Below are 21,810 nucleotides of genomic sequence, written 5' to 3'. Positions count from 1 at the left end.
CTTTTTGTTCAAAACTTTTTTCCCCATACCTCTCATTCTTATACTTTTTTTCGATATATCTTTTTGCCTATTCATATCTTTTTCCACTTTTTTCCTACACTTTTTCCTTCAACCTTCCCTGCAACCATTTCCTGCGCATTTTCCTCACACTTTTTGTTCAATAGTTATTCCTTACACATTTTGTCCTTTTACCTTTTGTTCGTTTACTTTTTGTCTGTGCCATTTTCCTTATATTCTTCCCTCGCATTGTTCACAATACACTTTTTCCCTTACAACGTACATTCTAATCTTTTTTTCCTACACTTTTTTAATACTTTTTCTTATGCGTTTTTTTTACACTTTTTGTTTTTATACTTTTTTTCCGTACACGTTTCTCCCTACACTTTTTCCAACACATTTTTTCGTACCCTTTTTCCTTACAGTTCAATTTTTGTTCAGCCTTTAACTGGTCGCCTGGAAATTTCCTGCGATGGTCTCAGAGTACAGTATCAGGGAGCTGCGGGAGACCTGGAGCAAATGAACTCATTCCCAACTATAGCCGTCTGGTCTGCAGTGAAATTTGTTATACAGGAGAATAGCTCAATGCTGCACGGACTTGGAGTGTCCTTCGCCTTTTTGCCCCTTATTACTGATCCGGACAACATGGATAAACAATCTCTATTCAAAAGCCTGAGCGAAGCTGAAAAGAAGTTTATTCTAAACGAACAACATTCACCATTGTTTGCTGTGGTAATGCGGAAAATCGGGGTGCAAAAGCAGTTGGAATGTCACGGGTAACAAAACTATGTCTATATAACCATATTTCAGAGTTTCTAATGATCATGTGCACTATCAGATTCGTCTGCCAGACATCGGAGGATGCTATAGTGATAGCCGCAACTCTATATAAAGCCCTGGTAAACCACATGAAAAATAAGGAGAGAAGGCCTACAAACAAAAATGGTCTGACTACGTGCACGTCTACCACATCCAGCACCATCTTAGAGAAAAGTGGGAGTTCATTACCTATAAGACCTCCCAGAAGGAAGAGGAGCAGCGTTGCTTCTTCCGTTTGCAGTGACACTAACTCCGTAGCAAATGCAAGTTTCAATTTTTGATTGAGGAAAGTTTTTATTAAATAAAAAGAATTTAGGTTTCAGACACGCAGCCCTTACTTTCATCTAAACCGCTTAAGAAGAGCATTAAAGCGAAAAAAGCTCCGAAAGCTCCTGAACCATCCCACAGTGAAGACTTGGACGCCATAATACCTTACGAAGAGCCCATTCGCCTCATCTCCTCGGGAAATAATACTGCTGAGAAAACTGGTGACGAGGACAACGTCGAGGTTAAACCTAAAAGCTTCAGCGGTAAGTAATTGATAAAAACGAAAAAAAAAAAGAAGGAAAAAATCATGACAGAAAATTTTAATAAATACAAAAAAAAATTGTAGATAAATTGAGCACTTATATGAGTAAAGAACAGAAGGAAATTGCCGCTGAGATCAAACAGGTGGTCAGCAACAGTAAGAAGGGCTTGAAAAGGGTGCAAAGCATCAGGAAAAGGGACGAGGAGAATGTTTGCAAGAAGGAGCATTCCGGAGATATTTTGACCAAAGTGACCATTCCAAGGTCGGGCAGTTTCCTCAATACTGGAGGCCTTACACGGTACAAAAACAAAGGTTCTAGGTTAGTCTTAGTGTTGTATTTATTATTAGCTGTAAATAATATCACGGAAATAAATCACAATTTTAATGGATTTCCAGAAATGACCAAACGCCAGGAGGAGGTTCTCCGTTGGGTCTTAAAGAGATCTTCCATGAGCTGTCGTTGCAGGAAGGCCTACATTCTATGGACGACATTCTGTCGGTGATAATCGACCCAGATGGAATGTCCTTTAACGACTTGAAGCCCATTTACAAGGAGTTCCTGCTTAAATTAGCGGTCACTTTTACGAAGGACGAGCTCTATTTGAAGAGTAAGAGCATTATGCGGAGGCAAAGGAAGAGGAGCATTAGAAGGTAGGAAATTTTTAGGGTAGGAGCTATCATGGTTGTTTAGGCAACCACGAGTTAGGAAATACATTGTTTCATATGGCAAATAATATCCTGCCGAGGGAGCAGCGTGAATCTCCATATGATATCACACGAGTCACGCTTACAGGATGATTTTTTAAGAACTGTTCACCCAAAAAAAATGTCAAAAACTGTTGTAGCATAAAAATTTTCCATAAAGACGTAAATTTTTATTTTTTGAGAGCCATTTTTTGTGCTATAAATGAATAACTTGCTATTCCCCCTCTCACCCCTACGTATCCCTAATTAAAAAAACAGCTAAAACCCTTTTTATGACACACCAATGGTCACCTAAAATCTTCCTCAAACCAATACTCTGTGCATTTCAGGCTTTTGAATTTTTTTTTTTTTTTTTTTTTTTTTTTTTTTTTTTTTTTTTTTATAACAACTCTTTGAGGCTGCTATGTCTTTCCGAATTATTTAATATAATCTGAATAAACAGAATAAAAAAAAATGGATGGAAGGTTCAAGTAGTGAAGGTTTAGTAATTGTTTATACAAATAGTCACATCGAGAACCCTTTTGTTGCAATTAAAAAAATAAAGCAAAACTCAGTTGCACAATTCCTTCACTTAGTGATAAAGCATACTAATTTGAAGGGGGGTTCTCGACAGAAAAACACGTTCAAAAGAGCAAAATTGCATATAGAATTGTTTTCGGGAAGATTTCTGGCTATCCATTAATGTGTCTTAACCCATATTAATGGAGAGCTATAAAATTGAAAGGTTTCAAATTAAATTTTTGTAAGTTAGGGTGGGTAGGGGTGAGAGACACATTCATTCAGCGGTCAAAAGATGGCTCTCAAAAATAAAGATTTATGTGTTTTTGAAAATTGTTACATTAAAATAATTTTGAAACTTTTTGGGTGCAAAGTTTCGAAAACAAACACCTCACCAGTGACATCAAACCACCTCACTAACAGCAAACTGTATTTTCAGGTCTTCGAGTGTTCCCTTGAAGAAAAGCGCCAACAAATTGGTATCGAACAAATTCAAAAGACTGAAGCACATTTTTCAAAAGAATCTAAACCCGAACTTGGCGAAGATGGAGAAGACCGGAAAGAACTTCAGAGACATTAAGCCTGAACTAAAGAGGAGAGTTGAGTCGAAATTTCCAGAAAGCAGTATCAGCACTTCATCTTACGACACGAAGCCGTTTCGAACTAAGGAGGAACTGGTTGGTAAGAGGACGAGTTACAGGAAAAAGACTCATGGTGAGTGAGAAATAATCTCGAAATCTGATAAAGTGAATACTACCTCTGGTAATAGGCTGATACCCTTGGTATCCAGATGAGAACAGAAACAGTCATTGATCACAATAGATAATCTCCATTCTTCCATATCGATAATAATAAACGGTGCTACTCCCAATAGTTCAAGAACTTTACCTCCGTCGCTACACGATGAAGCAAACGGAGCTACACATTGAAGCAACGTTTGCTTTATCGTTGATCTCATGGATTTAGATAAGAGGGCATTGGAGATATCATGAGCTCTAATTTGAGTCGATGTTATGACACTCTACCTATACTTAATATCAGCCACATCTAATTTGTTCTCCAGCAGCATGGTATTTATTCATCTATTTTTCTCTTCAGGGGACATAAACAGAAACCGTCATCGGGAGAGAACGAGCACTAGTGAAGAATCAGACTTTTTCTCCCTCAAGCGGCAATGCAAATTCAACAAGTACCAAAACATCTTGACCGCCAATCAGAACAGAAATTCTTCCTCAGGTTAGTGATTCTTATTCTTCGTTATTACATCTGCATCAAGAATACGATATTTTAGGATATGTTTCTTGTTCAGAGTGCTCTTACGATTCGGACACGTGCACTTGCGTATCCGCAGACAAGTGCTATTGCAGCTTGGGAGAAAGAAACTGCGGAACTAGTAAAAAAGGTAAAAAAACTCTTCTTTTAGAGTTGCAAACGATCGATTTCTTTTCATCTATACATTTTTGGAATAAATTTTCCAGATGAAAAGTGTGTCTGTCCTTCAGACTTGACCTATTGCGACTGTGATACAGATTCCTGCGCCGAATCTAACAAATGCTACTGCCAATATGGGGTTCAGCGCAGGTCGTCTTTCCGAAGGCCCGCCCACAATCACCTCGCCAGATGCGGAAAAAATGTCAACGACAGACGACAACATCTACATAAAAAATTGTGTAAGAACAATTCCAATACCAAGAGCAGCAGAAGTTTGGAGTATATGTCGAATCCCAGTGAAGGCAAGTGGAGGCGATTTGCTGATATTTCTCAGTTGAAATGTAGCTGAGAACAAACTCTCGATTCTGATTAATAATACGTTCTCTAGGCTACTACGAAAAGCTGCGCAGTAAGCAGAAATACGGCAGCGAGCGACTACAATCGCCATATGCTTCCAGTCAAATCTGCTCCATGAAGAAAAGGCGCAACAGTCACACTGGGGTGAACTTGACCGATGCAGATTTCAGCATGATGACCCTGGAGAATTTCCAGATCCACAGGGGAAAACTGTCTGCGATGGATTACGAATTGCTGAAGTTATCGAGGAGGGCGGGAGAAATGGACGATTTGGCAGGATTAAAGGAGGCGATTCGTCGTGGGGGATTGGGAGAAAACAGTAAAGAGTATTGGGGAACAACTCGAGGAATTGGTGCTAAAGAACCAGGTATGTAAGCGTTTTTAATAAGTGGAGGAATGGGGTGGGACAAAGTTGTCCTGAAGGTGTCAATTCCTCAAATTGCTCTTGTTGGATGACTTACCCTCTATTTTTCTCATTGCCACATATTTTAAACTAATTTTTACTTAAACTCACACCAAAAACCATAATGATTCAAAAAAAAGCTCATCTTCCTCTTGACCAGTGCGTTTCCGTCACTATTCCCCAGAGAGCCAAACGCGGGACGATTTTCGTTTTCCCGATGATGGTGTAGACCGCAGAGGCCGAAACGTCGCCCGCGAAACCAACGTAGTTTCAGTTCCAAAAGTGCGAATCGCCCTCAAAACTTCGATTCACTTATGTTTTAGATAGTAGGCATGCGCGTAATTGTTAAAATCCGCACATGCGCAACGTCGCGTTGTTCTAATATCAAATGTTCCATGTGCAGGTGTGCAAAAGATCCAATCTGCCATCACCACAGGTGCCTGCACTGAAGCCCTCTCCGTTAAGAAATCGGCCGAAATTGCCGCCTTGTTCTCCGACATGAAACTGAGCCAAACCACCGACATTACCCATCTTACCTCTGCAAATTTCGACATCGATCCCAGAAACATCTACAACTTGGAAAAGAGTCTGCAGGCCAAGTACAGGTAGGTCGGTTCGTCGATATTGACGAAATTGATTAAATCCTCCCTTTCTGTAGCAAACCGAACAAGGGTTCCTCCTCGAGAGCCTCGGATCCTGTTCACAAACCCTCACTTCCAACGTCCCATTATGGAAGACCAAACATGACGAAGAGCAAGTCTAAGATGTACTCGGCGAAAAACGGTTTGTACACGATCCAGAGTCAATCGGATGAGAGCAAACACAGCGGTAGTCGAAGGTCCAGTATTAATGGAGACGTGCGGAAATTGGCAGGAGAAGTGGAAAAATTCGGGAATCGGCGTAATTTAAGTTCGAACATTGAGAACTCTTTGGGGTACCTGCCCTGATACCTTATCGCCTGTAAATAGCATGATATTTGCCATATTAATTTATAACGATTAAATCCTGTCTTATCTAGGGGACGTGCAATATTTTTAAGTGGGGACAATATTTTCGCCTTAACCGGTTAGCTTTAATGCGTCGCTTGTTTGTGAAGCTTAAATTGCAATGGCGACTTGGTACTCGGGTACCTGCGCAGCTCGAACGAAGAGGGACTCGTCGACAAGCTATAAATATCATAAATGTACCGATATGGATGTATCACGTCGCTATTTTACTGTTAAATATGCGACGAAATCGTGGTGGGGTTGAGGAACATGGTGTTTGTGCAATATTATCTAGTTTGAGACGTCGAATATAAAATTTAAGCAGAAACAATGTTTTACTTATTCCGGGTGATCACCAAGAGAATGAACTGCGCCTTTGTTGCTCCAATAAAAATATAATATTTTCACGACACGGAGTGTCAATATCACACACATTATACATATTTCTTTTATATATAAATAACACCGAATTCTGCCATTAAACGACAATCTCTTCAGAACTTCCATCAAATTAATTCTACTTGTCGCTACCTCTAAGTAGCCAAATCCGCTTAAATCCATCCAAGCTGCATATGCTTCTTACACAGGAACGCAGATAAAAAAAATTTTCAGCTTTAGCATGCGCAGTTCGCCAACAACGCAGGATGGGGCCGAACAAGTTGCTTGGGGCCCCCGAAGCGACGGTCGCTCCGAGGGGGGCCAGCTTAGGCACGTTCGAGAGGGCAGGACGTAAAGCGGCAGCTCCGCTCGGATTTCCGCGAGACGACCGTCGAAGCACGATACAACTGCCGCGACGCTTTCCAGGGCGCCTCATCTCTCTGAGGGGCGACCTGGACTGGCCAGCGCGGTCTCCCGATTTAGTTCCTTGCGACAACTTTTCATGGGGCTGTCTAAAACGACTCGTTTACGAGGATCGTCTGAGGACCCCGGCTCACCCGAGGAACACCATTCGTCAAGCTGCTGGTAACGTCGGTGTGCTGGGGAGTCGAACGAAACTTTCGAGCTCGATTAAGGCAGCATATTGAGAACAATGAAAGCCGCCTTTAAGACGGCGCAAACGCGAAATTTCAATGTTGAATTTTTTTTTAATTGAATTTCTAAATAAGCAGTTTGCCTTGCCCCACCCTGTACGAATACTAATTTACTCTAAGATGTCTTCAGTTAGATTGTGCCATTGGTCGTGTCTGTGGTCCGGGTACCTAATCATGTCCAGCCAGTGCTTCAATCTTTGACCTGAAAACGAGTGGAAATATACAAGGCGTCCCAGAAACAATGGTAAAAATGAATGGTGGGGGCCAGACGGTAAAAATAGGGCGATTCGGCGACGGTTGCCCCATGCAAAACTTGCTTATTTTCATTCTGCACGGCGTCAAGTCGGATAGAAGAGAAAGTTGATAATGCGCCTCAAGTGTATGTAATATACAGGTTGGAACAGCCGAATGGAGTCAATTCAATATGTGCACATTTCGACATACAGCAGTGGCCAAAAGTATGGAACCTTTTTTAATATCGCTTTTATTCAAAATGAACGATTATAATTTGAAATGGTAAATATGAAATAGATTTTATTTTTAATACTTTATCAACGCCCATGGTATATTGGTATTTATTGGAATTTGATTTGGAGTAAATACGAAATTAAAAAAAAACAGCGGACAAAAGTATGGAAACTATTTGCATTTTTTGGTAAAACGAATCAAATAAAAGCTAAATTAATCGAATTTACACAGTATACAGTAGAATTCAATAAAAGTGGCAATGCCAAAGCGTCATTTATCTGAAGAATTAAAACAGCGAGTTGTACAGCAGTTCAAGCAGGGGCACAAGCAGTGTGATATTGCTGGTTCTTTAAATGTGCCCAAAGGAACAATATCGAAAATATTGAAACGTTTTCATGAACGTGGTACAATGGAGAGATTTCCACGACCAGGTAGGCCCAAAGAGCTTCCAAAACGCACTCAAGAACTAATACGCAGGATGTCGAAAAAAATCCACTATTGACTTCAACGGATATTTCAAGACTTCCTGCTGAAGAACACAACATAGTGGTATCGAGTCGCACGGTGTGAAGATTCTTGGTAGCTGGAGGTCCGTTTGGAAGGGTTGCTGTCAAGAAACCACTAATTTCCAAAAGAATTTGCTTGGCAACATATCAACTGGTCACAGGAAAAATGGAATACAATCTTGCGGAGCGATGAAAGTAAATTTCAGTTATTTTGGTAGTGATGGTGTTGGATACGTAAGACGTCCTAAGAATGCAAGATTCGATTCTATGTATCAATTGCCCACTGTAAAACGTGGCGGTGGAAGTGTTATGGTGTGGGGGTGTTTTTCTGCGTCTGGGGTTGGGCCATTAATTAAGATACCGACCGATTCGTGTACAAGGACATCTTAGCGAACCATATGCTTCCTTATGCAGAATGGGAAATGCCCTCGTCTTGGAGTTTTCAGCAAGACAATTACCCCAAGCACGCATTAAAACTGGTTAAAAATTGGTTTGAAGAAAATTGCGTCGCGAAAATGGAATGGCCGTCGCAGAGTCCAGATCTGAACCCGATCGACACATCTTTGGGGACACCTTGGAAGGCAAATTCGGAAAGAAAAAATTCATAGTTTACCACATTTATTCGAGGTTTTGGAAAGAGAATGGAAATTAATTCCAGTGGAAGTTTGCAGAAAGCTGGTGTATTCTATGAACCAACGGTGTCGTGTAGTAATTCAAGGAAAAGGATTTGCCACGAAATATTGACACAATTTTGAAACAAAGGATGCATTTGATAAGTTACTGAAAATACATTATTGATTTCCATACTTTTGTCCGCAGTTTTTTTTTTAATTTCGTATTTACTCCAAATCAAATTCCAATAAATACCAATGTACCATGGACGTTGATAAAGTATTAAAAATAGAATCTATTTTATATTTAAAAATTCAAATTGTAATCGTCCATTTCAAATAAAGGCGATATTAAAAAAGGTTCCATACTTTTGGCCACTACTGTAAGTGAAAAATGAAGATTTTCTTCAAACGAGGCATCACAAACCCATACGATCAATTTAAAAATTTGGGAGTTGCAAACCCCATGCAAAGGGGGTTGAATTTAGGGGATGGAATGAAATCTTCACGTCACGGGATGTAATTTCAGAATCAAAAATTGCCGCGCTCTAGCAATTTCCTCACATACGGCGAAACACGTAGATATCGAATTTGACCCGTTTCGCTGTCCCACCCTGTACCGATATAGGTTTGAAAACGAAAGACGTACAGTTTTGAGAGAATAAGAGAATTTGCGAAAAACTCCCGGACGCGTAAAACTGATTTTTGAGAGAAAAACATGTACCTCGGCCTCCCTTATCTGCAATCTGTCAAGCGGGAGGGTGTTCATCCCCAAAATTATAAATAGAATAAGGGGTGAAGCGACATCTCATGTGGAAGGTAATTTAATGCGCTTTGCAACCCCCGAGTTTCCAGCGTCTCCTGTGGGCCCAACCAAGATGGCGGCTTCTTAAAGGTGCGCAAACTCAGTTATCTATGTTTACTACACCTCACGCGGTAGTGACGCGTCACTTTCCCTTGGTCCTTCTTGCCATTAAAAGGTTTTGAAGGGGTGACTTTAGGAATGCAGAAGTTACATCGAAAACGAGATACAGTTTGCTACTTTCCAGTTAAAAATCACGTAATTTAGCGTTGTTCCCACATCTGGATGAAAATGACGCCGAATGGAGTGCAAGTTTCGGATGGGACCCCGTATACTTTAGTTCTGCGAGTTTTTGTTTTAATGGAAATTTTTTCCTAAGGTCCGAAAACGGAAGAGCATTTCCCTTCGAACCCTTAGGAGAGCATAAATATTATTCTCAGCTCGATTCGACTGAGACTATCGTGCGGTCTCATCACTTCAACGCCCTTATTTGTGGATGGGCCGCTATTCCCAAATGAAGCAACGAAAGGAACGAATGCATAGCTTGACCATGAGTCTTTAACTGCAATGCGAGGAAGTGACGTTCCCTCTCCATCTTCCATCAACCACTTACCTTTCGAACCAGAACCGCCCAAAATTAACCCGCCCAGATAATCATTGCTCTTTCCATAATCCTTGTCATAAACCGTTATATACAAGCTTTGCATATACAATTCAGTGGGTCTCGTTTCAAAAGCAAATTCCTCGTTATAAACTGGATTTAAATTTTTCCATTTCACGGTAGTTTTATGTTTACGGTGATAGGGATCCGGTTTTAATTGTCTGAAACAAGAGTTTATATAATTTACATACAATTGTTTATTTTCGCAATGAAAATGTCGAATATTGTCTGGGACAGGAGTGGATTGGACATAAAGAAAATACCTTGCTAAAATGTTTCTCCATGATAATGCTTAAGTGGTTTAAGGGTCTCGGGAATTCAATTACGTTTCTCTTAAAAACATTATGCCCTTATTTGGGTCTGTGCATGCTAAAGGGAATGATGGAAATGAGCAGGTGGGATGACTCACAATTTGACGAACGGATCAGAGAATCCGTTATTGTCCATTGGCAGTAGATTTGCGCATCTTTTCACAGTAACCAACAACGCCCTTCGTTTGGTTGAGTAGCACAACGAAAGCAAGATTTGCCCTCGTGACCACAAATCGAAATCGAACCACTGGTTCAGGTCGAGAGCTGGTAGGGGTCCCTTTTGCTCCACGCGCAGATTCTCCAAAGGAACCGTTAACTGAAATTTTTCAATTTTGATTTTGGAACGTCCATTTTCCTACGTCGTTCTCGTCTATTACGTAAACGGTATTTTGCACCCTCAATTTAGCCAACTTTATCCGCACTTCGCCCATGTAATCGTGACCGTACCGGTCATCGTCTACCACCAGCACGTGCAGGGACTTGGCGGCCAAGTCCTCTTCGGTTATGTCGTAGAAAGTTAAATTCTCGTTAAATTCGGGATTTCTGAAAGTGGCCAAGAGGGAGAAAAAGCATAACAAAAACGGCAATTTTTGAAATTACCGGGTTTTGTGAACAGTCTTTGTCCTCAATCGAGTGGAAACCTTGGCATTCGGCAAAATGTTCAATTTGCAAAATGGATCGGACAGTCCCCCTATATCCATGGGGATAAGGTTCTTCCCCCTGTAAACTGTGCAGTGGAGGGTGTTGGTGGTTTGGTCGTAATTCAGTGAAAGCTCTATGATGCCCATCGAGGGATCTGCAGTTGGTTTTTGGTCACTCGAGCCACCCGAACTCTAGAAATGTCCCGCAATTTCAGTAATTGATAAATACGACCAATTACTGCACTTGTAAAGATAGTAGGAGCTTTTTAACAACGAAAAAAACCTATTAAAAAGCATTTTATTTGCAGTGTGACCGCAATTAGTGCCGCTTTGGAACTGATCCGAGGGGATCAGGTATGTAAATTTGATTTTTCTTTCTTCGTTTACAATGCACCAGCCCGCACCTCCGTCGACGGCCAAAACCGATCAGCTCGGTTTCGGGCTGTCTGCTCAGCCACCCTATTCGCCAGATTTAGTCAGCTCCGACTATTTTCTATTCCCAAAGATTGGAAAAAGTGCTCGATTGAAAGGTATTTCCCAATAACGGAAAGGTGAGGTCCGAGGTTGTTGCTAGTGTTAAAACACTTGATGATTGTGTCCGCGAGGACGTGGAACGTCGCTGGGACAAGCGTAACAGTCTCAAAGAAGACGATGTTGAGAAATGAACGTAATATTTTCCAAATTTTCTTTTCGCTTTAAGTGTTGGGTGGGGCACTTGCGGGACTACTCAGGTAACTTAGGACAAAACCGCACCCGGAACTTTTCATGGAAAAAATGTCCGACACTAAAATATAAGACTAGTTGCTTATGGATGAATTTACCTTCATGCTTGAAGTGCTCGGAGATAATTTCTCATCCACACTTTTCGCATCGTTCCAGTGCCACACCGACACCGACCTCGAAACCATCGATTCCGGCCTGGACCCTTCAGCAGTCTCTACCGAATTAATGGTCACAACTTTAACAATATCTCTAAAACTCATTCACCTCCTTCGGCTTTACCCTCTCCGGCAACATCCTCCCATGGTCTCGGTTCTGCGGAGGATAAATTCAGCGATCCCATGTAGCACCTCAAGGGTTCCAGTTCTTTGGAAAGCTGCGTGTCACTAGAGCTGGGTTGTCGACTAGAGGTGATGTTATGTTGAAATGTTAATTGTTTTAAATGTTTCTATTCGTTTGAGGAGGGTCGTTCATATTTTTTATCTGATTCTATTTCGGAATGGAAGATATCGTGGTGCGTCACGACAATACCAAGTTCGTTAGTGACGGAGTACGGGTGTTGAGTGGTACTAGTTAAGATGAAAAATTACGTTTTCCTCTACTGGTGGGTGAAGCGTGGTTGCCAAATTTGATTCAAAATCCGGAAAATGCTAATGGTCCTTTTTAATAGTCGAACTTACCTGGAGTTGTTTGTTAGGCTGTAGTTTGAGGCGTCTCGATCTGGAGCATCTAAGGAATAGCAAGTTTCTGGATTTAGTTCAAAGTCCAACTACATTTTACCTTTGAATTCAACTTTTTTTTTGCCCGTCGCCATATTTTTCTTAAAGACTGCTTTTGTTTTTAACTTCAAAGTAAATCCCTATGAGGAACCCCCCCACGAGACTTTTCAGGCTAAAGGGGAGTTTGCTTTTAATTCCACCGATGCGGAAAACAAGTATGAGAAATGCCAGATGTCGATCCACCTATTTCGAATTATTTAGTGTAGTATCGACGAAATAATCTTTCGAATGACATACGAACGTGCGAACCGATAAAATGGGGAAATTTAGGGAAAGTCTTTTCCTGGTATAAAATTAACCAAGTTGAGGGACATCCGGCTCAATATCGAGTTGTATATTATGAATAATTCGTCAAAACTTATATTTAAATGAACATTACACGCGGGGATTCCCCGCCCGGTTGAATGTTCCGGCTACTTGACTTGCGTCGAGACCGGGCCGAGTTCAAATCAAGTATCAGTTATGCTCAAAGTTGTTGCCGATAAGTAAGAGTTAGAGCTGCAGCATAATCTCCCAACCAAAAAAAGGTGAACTCTTCAGCAAATTGTAGTTACTACTGTGTGATCCCACCTGATTGGATCTGGAAAAGAGTGCTTGCTTACCATGCGTACTTTCGGTTCCTGAATTGGTTCTCAATCTGTTCCAAGGTGCCACCTTTCTGTCCTCATCGGAGCTACTCTCCTCCTCTCTGTACCGCCTGGACATCCTCACACTCCTACTGCGCTTAAACCGAGACTCGGTTGGCAGGATGTATTTGGGTAAACTCTTAAAGAACCACGCTCCAGACTTCTTCCAAATCTCCCTAGTTTCCGAGCATATCATGCAGAGATGATGGTCTCTTGTAACGCTATGAGACGATTTGTTGAGAAAGTCAACAGATACGCAAAAAAAGGAATTTTTACCAAGGATGTTTATGGGCAAACTTGTCGATGGTACACCTCTGGCACGCCCATCGGCCACAGTCCAAGCACCGGACTTTGGGTGGTCCTAAGATCCCGAACGTGTCTCCGCATAGCAAACATTGGTGAGGTCCCCGACCTAAGGCACTTCTTCGCATGTTATCTAACTTGTCTATGAGTTTACCCACCTGAAAGCGTCATTGCTGGTGAGTCGTAGAAATGAATTTTTCTTCTGAAACTTACTCGTTCCTGTTCCGTCACGTCCAATTTCTCAGCCCTCTGTATAACATTGACGATAACTTGTTGTTCGTCCTCACGTAAGGGTTGATTCGGCGCTGGACTTGAGCTGAACCCAGCTAAGTTGCCAGTTTTCACGCTCCACCCAGTTTTGAGTCTTAAACAACGACCCCTCAGTAAAGTGAAGGTTCAAACTGAGCTCAGATGCGAAAAACCGAATCCAGTAGGACAATTCAAATTCAAAGTAATTAAAGAGGATTACATTCAAATTCGGGTTCCTAGACCCGAAGGTTCGGATTTTGTACTAAAGGATCGCTTTCCGTATCAATGCGTTAAGGGGAATTAACGGATGTTATACAGGGTGTCCTAATGTTAAACCGCCAAACTTTAAGGAATGGCGGAAGACACCAATGCATGTTTTTTCTTAAATAAACTGATAAGCCGTTTGAGCAGAAAAAGATGCAACGCGGTTTTTATCATAACGATATTTTTTTTCACGTTAAACGTTATTTTAACGATAAACAGACGATGGCTGGCAGTAATTGTTCGAAATGTTGAGTATTTGCTTCGATACAAAGATTGTGCTGAAGGTTCATTGACCATTGACCTCATGGACTGCCCTGGGAATCGCCTCTAAACGTATTCAACTTCTCCAAAGGAAAAATCCAGAACGTTTAGATCAGGCGAGCGCGCGGGCCAGACTATAGGATCTCCTCTTCCAATCCATTGTTCCATATCGGTAACTTTTTTAAATGGCAAATTAGCGTTTTCCTTTCGTTTTGAAGGCATATGTTCATTAACGAAGAAAATTTTGTACTGGTGTCCCGCCACCACCCCCGAAACTTCGCCCGCATATTTCTAGGACACTCTGTATAGCCGTGACATAATGTTAATAATGCTCGTTTGCCTTGGGAGAATTGAAATTTACTTGCAATAAATCCTTGAACGGATCAAATCCCTCGTAAATCGCTGAAAGCAGGAGCGTTTAAACCTTCATTAAAGTTTATGAAAGTTCGTTTCCGGTTATAATCAGAATAATAAGTACAAGTGAATAAGGTCAGGAGGTAAGACATAAAGTTGAGGGCATCGCATCAACGGGCGTCGAAACAATAATTAACAAAAAGGCTGGCGCCGGCTGCTGGCGGCGCTTTTAAGGACATCCGTCGCGACGCCATTGTCGAGGGTCCCCGAGAGAACGTCTAATATTAGAAAAAGCACTTGGAATGATTCGGGCAATTGAAAGTTCTCTTGGAAAAGCATCAAATTATATTAGGGCTTTTGACTACCTGAGAACAATGATTGCTGTTTTCCCCCACTCCTACAAGAAAAGTGAAAATAAAGTTTCCATATATTTATTTTTTCGCTCCATGCGAATATTCCTTCTCCATGCATAATGCACATTTTTCTGTTTAAATTAAATAGAATGGAGGGAAATATTGCTTATTAGACACGGTTAAATAGAGGCAATTTGGTTTTTTTTCAATGGAGATTGAAGGGGGGCATCCGTTTATAACGAATAACCTTGATATAGGTTTCGATACAATGGCAATTCAAGCATTTCTGGTTATCAAGTCTAAGCTACAGTAAGGCGCACTTAAAGCTTTGAAATGCTTCGAAAAGGAGATTAAGACAAGCGACGTGGTTTACTACTAAAGAAACTTTCGCCATGGAAACTAAGGAATCCTCCCAAGCACAACCTGTAATATCATCAAAGTTCAGTTCCTGTGGTATCATCAAAGGCTTGACACTTGCGAGAGAATAATACAAATGCATCCTTTTACAACTGACAAATCAACCCTTTCTATTCCTAATTACAATCATGGAGATATGGACCAACCGCTTCGTTAAGTGTAATGGAACGAAATCGAGGTACGTGTAATAAGAGAATAATTCATTTTTGAGCCGGACAGGTTTTCTCTTGAATAATGGATAACGCTTTTCTCGTTTTTAATGAGGTATCGGAAAGATCTCCTTAATTTTTACATGTATTAGAAGTATCCACGTGGGCTTTTCTTTCTTTCTTAACTTGTCTAGGGCTTTATTTCTGAGTTGTTACAGTTAGGGACTTACTTACTAATTTTACTAAGAGGATACTCGCGTTCCTTCACGACACTCCCGCCTCGTCACCTCGAGAAAAAAAAACCTCCCAGTTCCTCCAATACCTTAAATGCTACTTTCTGGGGCAATAAACCAGCGGCGTACCCTAACCAGAGGCCTGTTCCCGATCCGCCATGTGGCAAGCCAAATCTCAAATCATGAACCATCCTTTGTCAGAACCGTTGTCGACTCTCCTTCGACTCTCTTTCCTGGTTCTAACAAAGAGAGGTTCGACTTTATTTTACTTCATGCGGCTCTCAACCAAGAATGATTACTGGGGAAATTCCAGTAATGCTGCGAACTCAGTGACCATACGCATGGGCGTATCATCAGGGTACCTCACTCTTTATTCCCCTAACCTAGCCTGAATTATAGCTACTTTACAATGTTCATCCTCCTATTTGCAGCTCGATTTGGTCAGACGGCAACGATTCATTTGTTTACTTGAGGATTTTATCATAAGTTATTGGTTTATATTCAATATTACAAATTTAATAGTTCATCACCAACGATCTTTTTTCACGTAAAATAACTGACTTGCCTAATCAGAAAAGATACGCCTGCACGAAGATGTCAGTGGCGCACCGCTTTTTTCGTAAATAATATCGGAAGATGTCATATACCTCCTTATCCTCAAATCCAGCATCTGTCATATAACTTATGATCCCAGACAACATGAACCTTTCCCAATAACATGGGGTTATCGTAGGAATAATTTAGAGCAATTGGCCTATCACCAGACTGCCCTTTCATCCATGCATGAACAATTAACTGCCACCAAAGTCTCAAGTCCCCGGGTGTCCGCCCTTAGCAGTGTAATTTAGATAAGTTGTCCTACACACATGCAAGTAGTTGTCAGCCCCAAAATGGATAATTATGATTTTTTCCTCAGACAGAGTGCAGGGTGCCAGAAGCTCTCGAATTCCTTCAGATAGTCCAGAGTACAAGTATAGAACCTTAGTAATAAAATAACGAGTTAGTGAGTTAACGAGTCGTCTGAATCCTGACAAATCTACATTCTGAGGTCGTATAAAGTACCGGCTGGTGTCACAACAAAGACCTGTATGCCGCGACGCCACTGGTTGGGGAACAGAATTGCGTCACTTGTTAAAATACGGGGTTTTGTGCCCCACCAACACGCCCCCAAATTGACAGCAATATCTAAAGTACTTTTTGGGATATTTGAAAACTTCGATCAGAAACGGAAAAACCGAAAATAAATCAATTTGACCACCCCGAGCCAAAAATTGGGGCCATTGCGGTCACATATTCGCGTGAACTTTTTTCCATAAAATAACCTGCGGAATCACGCCCCAAAATGTTAGCACCGCATTAGGGAACACCTCGTATACTCGAACCTGCTAATCTGAGGTTTATCTACTCTAAAAAGTAACTCCGGGAGAACTTTGATGGTTTAAACAGTTTCTGCTAGGATGAAACGGGGATGATTCCTGGTTTAAGAATTAATGGAAAACACAGAACTTTCGCAATGAACCGAATTAACATTGGAAAAGCTCTCGATAAGGTGTAGCCTTGGACGATCTCGTGCTGATGAAACGGTTAAACACGGGAGTGAATTAAACAATAAATATGCATAATTTGTTTCTTTTAACAAAACAATCTGAATCATGGTAAAAGTAGGGGTCAATGTTTTATTATTAATATTTTCAATGTAGGGGAACCATACTCGTAGTTTTTTATGAGACAAAAAGTCTCCTTTCCTGCTAAAGGGAAATGCTCTATGAGGCGGCGAAAATCCCTTTGTTAACGTTTTTAGAGAATAGCCAGAAATTCATCTATCTCCTCCAGTTTTTAGCGAAACCGGAACTAGAGAGTAGAGATCATGTTTTGCCAGTTCTTGGATAATACATTTATCAACATCCATTAAGTACAACTCATATTGCTATTGATTAAACTCAGTTTTATCAGACACAGGATAATAGCTGCTGATAAGAATTGATGCAAATCATGTGTTAATAACAAAAAAAGCGAATATAATATTTCCAAAAAAAGTCGTTTAGAGTGTGAAACCGGCCTGTCAATGCAAAACGTTAATTTATCATATTACATTACTACATTACTATGTCAAGTAAACAGTGTATTACACTATAGATGTGTACGAAGGCTTTTAGGGCCGTTTTGTAAGGTGCAAAAGCTTCCGTGCGATTTAACTATTGAAATTTACTATAATATCGTTGGCCCAATAACCATACGTGCGTTATGACGCCGTTACAGTGTGACTCTGCAAGTCGCAGCGCGCATAAACCGTCGATTATGACACGCGAGTAATAAAAATATTATTTTAACCTTAATACGTGTTGTTTCGTTAAAATATATTATGTGCACATCAATTTTCTATTAATGTTATTATTACTAAGGTCGAATGTAAAGCAATAACTTTCGTCGAAAAGTGCCTGAATTTACATTAATTCTCATGTCACCTAGGTGTTATGAATTTATTTAATGAAATTTTCCATAATATTTACTTTTACGTAAATTCACTTGGAGGTGATTGCTAAGTAATTTATGTAGGCGCTCTGCACTCTGAACTTATCTTTTAATTATGAGGGCAGTAGGTAATTATCGTGATTCTCATTAACAGTTCTCTTTTTCTGTTCAAAAATGCCTTTAATCGTTCACGTTTTATTTTTTTTATATACACTGGCGAGCATAAAATTCGGATCACTTTAGTATTTTCGAAATTTTTGCCTTCCTAACTTCCAAAAAAATAAAAAAAAGATAGCCTTTATCGATTCTGAGGTTCTTTAACCTTGTTAAGGGTAAATGGTAAAAAAACCACGATCCTGTACCCAAATAACCGATGTATTGTACAGGTGTCCATTACCCAAGCACTGTAACATTTTTGTGCTACAGAAAAAAAACTCATAATGACATTAATATCGCGCATTTCCCCCTCTAGCGTTTGTGACAGCCTGCAAGCGTCGGGGCATGCTTTCAATGAGGTTGCGAATAACATCCTGGGGTAGGTTTTCCCATATTTCCTGAAGAAATTCTCGCAATTCCCCAGCCGTTCTTGGAGCGGGTACGCGACTGCGAAGACGTCTTCCCATCTCGTCCCAAACATGTTCTATGGGATTTAGGTCGGGACTTCGCGCAGGCCAGTCAAATCTCCGTATTCGAACCTCATCCATGTAGGCGGTCACGATTCTTGCAACGTGAGGCCTAGCATTGTCTTGCATAAAAATCGAGTTATCCCCCGGAAACCCCATGAACGGCATAACATGGTCTTGCACGACCTCCAGCAAGTACCTGTGCGCAGTTAGGGATCCATTTTGAATGAAAACTAACTCCGTACCGGCATTAGAAGAGATTCCTCCCCAGACCATAACTGATCCTCCACCAAATGGAAGACGTTCGGCTATACGTGCTTGGGAATACCTCTCGCCTGGCCGTCGCCACACTCTCACACATCTATCAGAGCCAGTAAGACAAAATCGAGATTCATCTGAGAGTATGCCAGCGAAAAATATCACTTCTCTTTCAATACATTTATATTTGAAAATTTCGAAGTGACCCGAATTTTATGCTCGCCAGTATATATACAGGGTGTTCCCTACCTTCGTGTAAAAAATTTAAAGGCGTAATCCTCGACTGATTTTGAGTCAAAAATGTCTAATAAACATATGTCCGCAAATGCCTGTGTCATTGGCTTTTCTCCTCCTGGAGTTTCCATAAGAGATCCTGTATGACAAAGAAGTTGAAAGAGGTTTTTGAAGGTTTGGTGGTTGGGAGCTTGGTGGTTTGGAGACCTTTTCATGTAAATGCGCCTCGCTGCCAAACACTCACCATCAGCAAGGCCGTAGACAAAAACCACATTGGCCATTTCTTGATTAGTGTAATTGGGCATTTGAAAAATTTTCAAAACTGAGGTATAATCCGATTTTTGGGACACAGAACTAAATTCTTTCACTTTAGAGAGTAAAACACCAAAATAACACTGACTATTTTGTTTATAGTAGTGGAAATAGCAAAAAAAACTAACAATAAACAAGTTAGTAAATGCCACCAAACCTTTCGAAACCTTTAAAACCTTTTTCAACGTCTTTCAGTCAACACCCTGTATCTTGGAAAAAGGCATTTGCGGACATATGTTTATTAGACATTTTTGACTGAAAATCAGTCGAGGATTACGCTTTTAAATTTTTTACACGTAGTTAGGAAACACCCTGTATATAAATATATATATAAAATAATATAATAATATGTATATATATATATATAGGTTTTTAGTTAATTTGAATAAAATAAAATATATTTAACTTACTTCGCCCTTAAAGCTAATTGGCGATCGTTCGGACATACAAATCGGCTGGACTGACCACTGCTACTTCCACCAACATCGACCATTTTCCTGAAAGAAACAACACTTTTTTCAAAATCTACGTCAATGTTAAAACATCCTTCTTGGGCAGTTTGGAAAGCAGATTTACGTCTGGAACGGTTTAGTTCAGACTCATGTCTCAGCAAGTTTCCAGACGTTACAGGGTACAACTTACTACATATCGTTGTGACTGGTATTTTCAAGGAAGCATGAAAGCCAGGTGTATTGTAGGGATTTTGAACGAATTTCCTCGAGAGTCATTATCGAGAATCCCGAGAGCACACCATAATAACATTAACAATCTCACAATAACCTCCAAACAATAACGTTAATCTCCCTTAAACATTACTTACTTAACTATTTCCGGGAATAAAGGGCAAACAATGGGAGCGGGAAACACAAAGGAGCAGTTCTTGATTTATTTTCCCGGAAATCTGGAAACAAAATCAGCAGGTTTATCGCGCCTTTCCAGATATTTTCGCACGTACCGCGCGTTGTAATCGCGTGGACGCCGACCTCAAACAAACGACGATCGACGCCTGTTGAATGCCAGCCGGGCGCCGCGATGCTTACCCAGGTCCGTATCGGTTACATCCTGCGCAAAATGATACCAGTTAACGCTACAAGAGAGTTAAATAAATACCGTGCGGCACAAAAGCGATAAAAATTAGAATTTTTTTTTTTTTTTAATAAAAAAGCAGCATTAAATGAAAAAAAAAATATTTTGACGTTCGTTTAGTCTCTTAAATGGTGCCTGTGGCACCGGCAGCGCAAAATGGCGGATTTTTCAAAATTTAAATATGGGTCAGGTGACACCTAAAATTTCAAAACCGCATTCGATGGTGCGTTGCAATTCAAAGTCTGTTGATTAGTTTATGAGAAAAATGGGTATGAATTTTGGGAAACCACGCAGTGCAAACTCAATTAAATACCAAGTGAATAACGAAAAAACTTGTTGTTAGGAAATTGCCTAGTTTTCGATTTTATGCCCACAAACAGTCTTTAGTAATTTTTATTTTTATTATTTTCTTATCAAAGACTGTTTCCTTTATTTAAGCCATATATTTTGAGTCCTATTTAATGCTGCTTAAACGTTAAATTGTTAAAAAGAGAAGGAGGGGGGAGGGGGTGGTTTTGGGGGGGGGGGGAGGTAATTTAAAGCCGCACGGTATTATGAAAACCCATTCACGAATCTTTAGCCATAATCGCAGCTACCCAAACTCTTTGGGCTTACAAGACTGCGGCGAATCCCAAAGGGAACGGGAGGGGCGCGTAAGCTTCCCTCTCTGCGAGAAATGACTTTATTTCACAGTTTCGTCTGGGAACATTGAGTGCTATTAACCGTACAATCAAGGGGAATGTGGACTTCGTCCTTCGAGTTGAGATTTCGTGTGGTCTCCCACAATACCCACATTCTTGTTGCTCCTTACTCCGTGCGCTGTTCGACCACTCTAGCTGTTAGGTATAACTCTGATCCGACTGCCTCACTTCCGTGCATCTCCCCTGGATCCGGCTCTGATGGACAAATATATGAGAGTCGGCTTGTTCTTACAGTTTCCTCAATCAACGCTCTATATAGCAAAATGGATTTCTTATTAACCGATACTCTCGCCGATAATAAAAATAACTCCTATGACGTCAGACAGTTTTCAATTTACCCGCACTAGTTCGTTAAAAATTCGAGTCTTCGTCTAGGTTTTGACCCGATTAGTTTCGATGCGGCTACCATCGTGCAATAATACCCCTCCGGAATCGATTGTCCAAAGTAATGGCGAATGCGAAATCGGACTTTGTGTCCGCTTTACCTAATTCGACATACAATTTTCTTCGCCTCAAAGGGAAAATTTTATAAATAAGTTTTCGCCATCCCCACAGGAGCAACCCTTTGCTCCGTGATTTATAGCATATAATCGATGATCTGTTTGAGGGTTGCCCGCACGGACCCGACTTTCGGATTTCTTTACGCGAGGTGGCAGTTCA

At 40.7% G+C, this 21,810-nt stretch overlaps 2 protein-coding genes across 9 annotated transcripts in view; one reads left to right on the top strand and one right to left on the bottom strand.

The window, feature by feature from the left end:
• Window positions 1-6,038, top strand: part of LOC136347504 (uncharacterized) — a 46,272-nt gene extending 40,234 nt beyond the window's left edge. For 2 of the 7 annotated variants that reach the window (XM_066297560.1, XM_066297554.1), the window contains exons 6-17: window positions 439-773; window positions 836-1,079; window positions 1,133-1,346; window positions 1,430-1,664; window positions 1,742-1,996; window positions 2,988-3,262; window positions 3,647-3,784; window positions 3,840-3,950; window positions 4,027-4,281; window positions 4,368-4,703; window positions 5,143-5,344; window positions 5,398-6,036. In XM_066297560.1, the coding sequence (XP_066153657.1) occupies window positions 439-773; window positions 836-1,079; window positions 1,133-1,346; window positions 1,430-1,664; window positions 1,742-1,996; window positions 2,988-3,262; window positions 3,647-3,784; window positions 3,840-3,950; window positions 4,027-4,281; window positions 4,368-4,703; window positions 5,143-5,344; window positions 5,398-5,686 (2,889 nt within the window). In that variant the 3' untranslated portion in view covers window positions 5,687-6,036. Of the gene's footprint in view, window positions 1-438; window positions 774-835; window positions 1,080-1,132; window positions 1,347-1,429; window positions 1,665-1,741; window positions 1,997-2,987; window positions 3,263-3,646; window positions 3,785-3,839; window positions 3,951-4,026; window positions 4,282-4,367; window positions 4,704-5,142; window positions 5,345-5,397 lie in introns of all 7 variants that reach the window. The other 5 variants (XM_066297558.1, XM_066297555.1, XM_066297556.1 and 2 more) reach the window with 5 other exon arrangements.
• A 119-nt stretch (window positions 6,039-6,157) lies between these two features.
• Rph (Rabphilin) lies at window positions 6,158-20,367 on the bottom strand. 2 transcript variants are annotated; one of them, XM_066297563.1, is made up of 13 exons: window positions 20,184-20,367; window positions 19,774-19,860; window positions 13,398-13,548; window positions 13,158-13,342; window positions 12,858-13,102; window positions 12,157-12,205; window positions 11,759-11,880; window positions 11,578-11,693; window positions 10,716-10,948; window positions 10,493-10,658; window positions 10,214-10,431; window positions 9,757-9,965; window positions 6,158-6,958 (listed from the first exon to the last, which is right to left on the bottom strand). In XM_066297563.1, exons 2-13 carry the CDS (start codon window positions 19,854-19,856, stop codon window positions 6,867-6,869), a joined length of 1,869 nt encoding a protein of 622 aa, XP_066153660.1. In that variant the 5' UTR covers window positions 19,857-19,860; window positions 20,184-20,367; the 3' UTR covers window positions 6,158-6,866. The 2 variants fall into 2 exon arrangements, with proteins under 2 accessions (XP_066153660.1, XP_066153659.1); XM_066297562.1 differs by having other exon boundaries at window positions 6,159-6,958; window positions 11,744-11,880.
• Between the last annotated feature and the right edge of the window lie 1,443 nt (window positions 20,368-21,810).

Source organism: Euwallacea fornicatus, chromosome 29 (assembly GCF_040115645.1).
Source record: "Euwallacea fornicatus isolate EFF26 chromosome 29, ASM4011564v1, whole genome shotgun sequence".
Classification (NCBI taxonomy): domain Eukaryota; kingdom Metazoa; phylum Arthropoda; class Insecta; order Coleoptera; family Curculionidae; genus Euwallacea; species Euwallacea fornicatus.
The sequence above is the reverse complement of the archived record's forward strand: the minus strand, read 5'-3'. Positions and strand labels throughout refer to the sequence as shown.

What these genes read in the sequence shown, in the direction of transcription:
- Rph (XM_066297562.1), bottom strand. Translation starts at nt 19,856, where the DNA reads ATGGTCGATGTTGGTGGAAGTAGCAGTGGTCAGTCCAGCCGATTTGTA. An exon ending in AGGAACCGAAAGTACGCATG is followed by an intron (nt 12,206 to 12,857) that starts GTAAGCAAGCAC and finishes GCTATTCCTTAG; the next exon opens with ATGCTCCAGATCGAGACGCC. An exon ending in AGAGGGTAAAGCCGAAGGAG is followed by an intron (nt 11,694 to 11,743) that starts GTGAATGAGTTT and finishes TTAATTCGGTAG; the next exon opens with AGACTGCTGAAGGGTCCAGG.